Source organism: Opisthorchis viverrini, assembly GCF_000715545.1.
Source record: "Opisthorchis viverrini unplaced genomic scaffold opera_v5_53, whole genome shotgun sequence".
In the NCBI taxonomy this organism is placed as follows: domain Eukaryota; kingdom Metazoa; phylum Platyhelminthes; class Trematoda; order Opisthorchiida; family Opisthorchiidae; genus Opisthorchis; species Opisthorchis viverrini.
The window spans coordinates 244,284-248,829 of NW_008751710.1; the positions used below are offsets into that span (position 1 = coordinate 244,284).

Consider the following 4,546-nt stretch of genomic DNA (forward strand, 5'->3'; position numbering starts at 1 on the left):
GTTATACGAGGAGAATGCTAGGATTCTTTGGTGGAAAAATACTGTGATACTGAACTGGGAGGTTCATTATCCATTACTTTTGCTGGCTATACTCATACAATCACTATTATCTTTTGGCTTGTCGTGTCCTTTTGAGACCTTTGCCGTTTATCTGTCTGCCAATCTCTAGAACAAACGGGAAAAATCTGACAAAAGGGGCTGCATTGCGCTGTTAGTTGTAATTATTGAGCACTGGTTAGGCACCTCAGATATTATTGCTGTAGTGTTACCTTCGGCTTTAAAGTTAGCAAGCCTACGGACAATTCGAGTGACCAGCTCAAGCAATATAATCCAAAATACCCTAGATTTCGGTATATAGTTTCCATCAGATAGCGTAAACGATTCTTAGTTTCTTTATTAATGGCTAGACCCATGTGATGAGGCGCAGAATATCCAGCAGTTTGTCCAAACGGGTACGCTGATTTTGAAGAGATAGCCAAATGCTTGCATTTCAGGAACACTTGGCTCCCACAACGGGATAGGATGATCCTGCCCGGTAAACTTGCTTTGTGGAAACTTTTCCGCGCCGTAACAGCAAAGCCAGTTAATGAAGCTATAACCTAACTTGTTTCAATTCTGTTTTTTGGATGCGGGAAATACGGCTTTGCACCCAACCCAGGTATGAATAAAATGTTATGGTCTTATAAACAATACTCCGAGTGGCTATATACTACAAACTCGGTGACGGTGGAGTAAAAAGGAACAGAATAGATAAAAGAAGCATCTGCGTGAAACCTATACGTGAGGGATATTTAACAGTCACCGTATCCCAAACTCCTGCCTCCGTGCTGAGGTTAAACTAAGAATCACTGATTTCTGGGGTTAACGATTGTCCGGGCATCTCCTTAGCTCAGTGAGTCCAATAAGCAATCACTTATTGTGTAAAATAGTCACGTTTGTGGAACACCCTGGATCCGCTGTTCTGGTTTATCTCTAGTAACATGATCTAAAACCTGAGATTCAGATTTGCTTCTGCTTACAGCCTTTTTATAGGCATCAATTCTGCCGATCAGGATAACGTTAGTTTAGCTGCATTTAATGAGGAAAATTCATCAATCATCAATGGCAAACGCTGTTTCGAGGAAATAGGCTTGTGCCTGATAAGCTGTCTAAACCGCCGGCACCAAGCTGACGGCTGCCGGACCATAATCACCGTATGTACCGTATAAACCGGAGAGTAGCTTGGCACCTTTCTGGGGTACCTGTTCCTCACCAATGATTTGATCCAGTTCGTCGTCAGCTTTTTCATCCGCCTTGTTATCCTCCAAACTGTTTTGTCTTTCATCAGTAACTACAGCAAAATTTGGCAACTCAGGAATTGCGTATTCGTCATCCATTTCAAGCTTGCCAAATATATGGAACAAATTCTGCGTAACTGGCGGTTTGCTTTGTCTATTCACATTGGAGACAGCAATAGCATTCTTTGCAAAAAGTCGGGGAACGTCAAGCAGGAAAATTCCCTGCTCCCACATGTCTCTGGGACTTAGTATAGTAGGCCAGGCTAAAAGATGCTCCGAAGTAAGCAGCCATTTTAATTGAAGGCTCAAAAACAAGCGCGACACTTTACGCATCATCAGACAGAAGATGTCGCTAGTGCAGAGTTTTTCTCTACTCAAGTCAGAGCTATCCTAAATAAAACACCGCCATAGTATAAAAACGGGCGGTTGAGTTTTTCAAATAGATAGCCTAGTTATAAACATTCAGTACAAGCTAATAACTCATCCAACCGTCCGTACTTTTAACTAATAGTATTGGCTTGTTGTGAGTCTTGGTCCTTCTGTTTTCGTATTTCTACTTAGTACCGAATATTAGCCTTGCTTAATGTGTTATAGGTTGGAGCTTGATATCTTGCACTATTGCTAGAATCCTCTTTTGTAGTGTATCATTTTGATCGCAAATCGGCAGGATGCATTATCGCTAAGAATAACTGTCAAATGCATACAAACTCAACAGCCTATATGGTACAGTTTGATAGAGATTGCTCCACAAGTGCTCCACCAAGACTGTTGCACGAGAATATGCACACTCCTGCTTTGATTATAGTTTAAGCCAGTGCTTAGAAATTGTTAAAATTTATACTGGGCTAACAACAAAGTAACTGAACGACGGTTTATTCCGTGAGCTGAAAAAACTGCCTACATAATGTTTGATTGTACACAACAACCGGTCAGTTATCAGGCCCCGCTACGGATTCTAATTTGATTGATAATAAAACGTTCACCGCTAAATTGTTAGGCTCGGCGAACAAGACAACGACTATCAACGCTGTCTGAGCTATCAACACTTTCCTAAATAGCACAACAAAGTGATTGTTGCTTTCCGCAGCAGTTTCGAACGTTTGCCATAAAGCAGGTAAGAAGCGTTAAGTAACTTAGAGTTTAATTACCATCAAAGTAATTACTGTACAAGAACATGAGTGAGACGTCTTTTAAATACTGTAATTGTGTTCATTTGTCAGCGGATAACCGCCCCAAGTGACTCAACCTAGGTAACATAATATTAGGTTTTACACATTACTGTGGAGCGACTTCCTAATATCATTTCCAAGTTCGAAACTCCGAACCACAAAACTACTTTCCCCTCGAAGTACAACACGCACCCACCTCCACACAGATCATACGTCATGATGTATGTCCTTATCCAAAATGTTCTTTATATTCTTTATATAAAGCTCATGGAAAAGTTATAAACGTAGCCAGTTTTCCCGGCATTCGTACACGACCATACGGCATGCCATTCGCTGATAAACATCGCAATCCCAGTTACTTGGTTTGACAAACCCGTCAAAAGGAAGCAGTAGAAACTCCGCGATACTGTAGTGTTTGTCGGTTTTTCGACATCAACTCAAATTTTTAATGCATATCACTGTATGCTTTAGTCGGTATTCTACTTCGTACTTTCAAGGAAGACGGTTTCTCACATGTTGGTATCAGGACGCATTTCCTGAACTTTTAAACTTGATAGCTTAAATTGACATTTTGGAGACTCCTTGTTAATTACTTACTTTGCTTACTTACGATTCGTCTGGGTTCGTCTGAGTCTTCTCTGTAGGACAGAGACTTCTTTTGGTCTTTTTAGTATCCTTCACCATATGGGATTTGACAACTCAAAGTTAACTCAAAGCGTCCCCACCTTGGTATTTTTTGCTTTTAATGAAAATAATTTTATTTCTTCATTACAGTAACCAGGTTTGCGTGAGATATGTCCAACTATTATTTTCTGGGTTCCTCACTAGATCGGACTTTTTCGGCATTGATGGGCAATTTTAACCGGCAGCACTAATGTTCCATTCTTAGTGGCCTAGTGTAAAGTGTTTGGCGTATCTGTGCCTGCATCCTCCACTGTTCTTATGGTTTAAGTCCCTTGGCCAGTTCCAAACAAGGTAACTTTGGAAAACACAGCTAAATGCACAAGATAACTTTCAGTAGAATTTTACTCGTAGTATCCACCGTACTGAAGTTCCATACTTGTGGTTTATAGAGAACTAAGGATAAATTGAAATTTCCGGAAAACACATGCATAAATGGTGGTGGGACAAACAGTCAGCTTGTCCGGGTGAAAAGCTTTTCCGCCCCAGCGAGTGGTTTTCGTGGTAAGGGCCCTGTAGTACTATGAAAAATGGTGTTAAATATAAACTGACCACATGGACTAAGTGTCTACGTGTCTCAGGTGTCTGCGCACTACGAAACTCAAGCGAAACAGAGGGGAATCCCTCACTCCAAGTACGACATACATCATACCACTGAAATTCCACCTGCAGAAAGTCTCTTTTTCTTTGCATATGTTGCGTACACTTTTAAAGCTCTTCAGACGTTATAAATTTACAAATCAGTCGCGATTTGCCATACACGATTAATTACCGCCTGAATTACACTGCACACCTGATGAAAGGACGACTTAGTAGGACAATTTGAATGGTCCATTTTTTGACACAAGGATATGTCAAACCACTTAGGAGAAATAACCTTCGAAACGTACCTGCACGTCCGTCCAGCTCTGATAGATTTTTGTCCCGCTCCAAAACTTTGTCCACATTCACACGCATAATATCAACTACTTCATTCACCTGCGCTTGCGTCTGTTGCAGCCTTTTGTTTGGAATAATAGGGGTTTTTTCTGTCATTTTTGGTGCTGGTTTGCAGTGAGCCCTCCGATACTTTGAATGGGAACGTTCAAGTGCAATAAATAATATAAAATCAATTGATGAATTCAAACACTCGGTGGCTAGGTGTTCACCTGCAGCCAAAGCCTTGCGCCTCTCCGAGCAGGGATCGCTGGGATATCCCAGTTCTCCTTCATCTCATAGAATGCTCCAGCTGTTTCAGTTGTCGAATAGGGCACATCAATTGTGGAGATCATAAGCATGAACATGAGCTGGACCTCGCTCGAAAAAACAAAAACGTACTGTTCAAGTACATGAGACATCGCCGCAGAAACAAGCCATCTGCGTTCTCCTTGAGGGACAGAAACGGAGAACCGACGAATGACCCAACAGTGGTATCTGAGG

General features: G+C 41.4%; 1 protein-coding gene across 1 annotated transcript; it reads right to left on the bottom strand.

The window, feature by feature from the left end:
- Positions 1–1,148: 1,148 nt before the first annotated feature.
- Positions 1,149–4,191, bottom strand: T265_03656 (hypothetical protein; the record flags this gene model as incomplete). Its single annotated transcript, XM_009168198.1, has 2 exons — positions 1,149–1,540; positions 4,018–4,191. 2 exons carry the CDS (start codon positions 4,160–4,162, stop codon positions 1,149–1,151), a joined length of 537 nt encoding a protein of 178 aa, XP_009166462.1.
- Between the last annotated feature and the right edge of the window lie 355 nt (positions 4,192–4,546).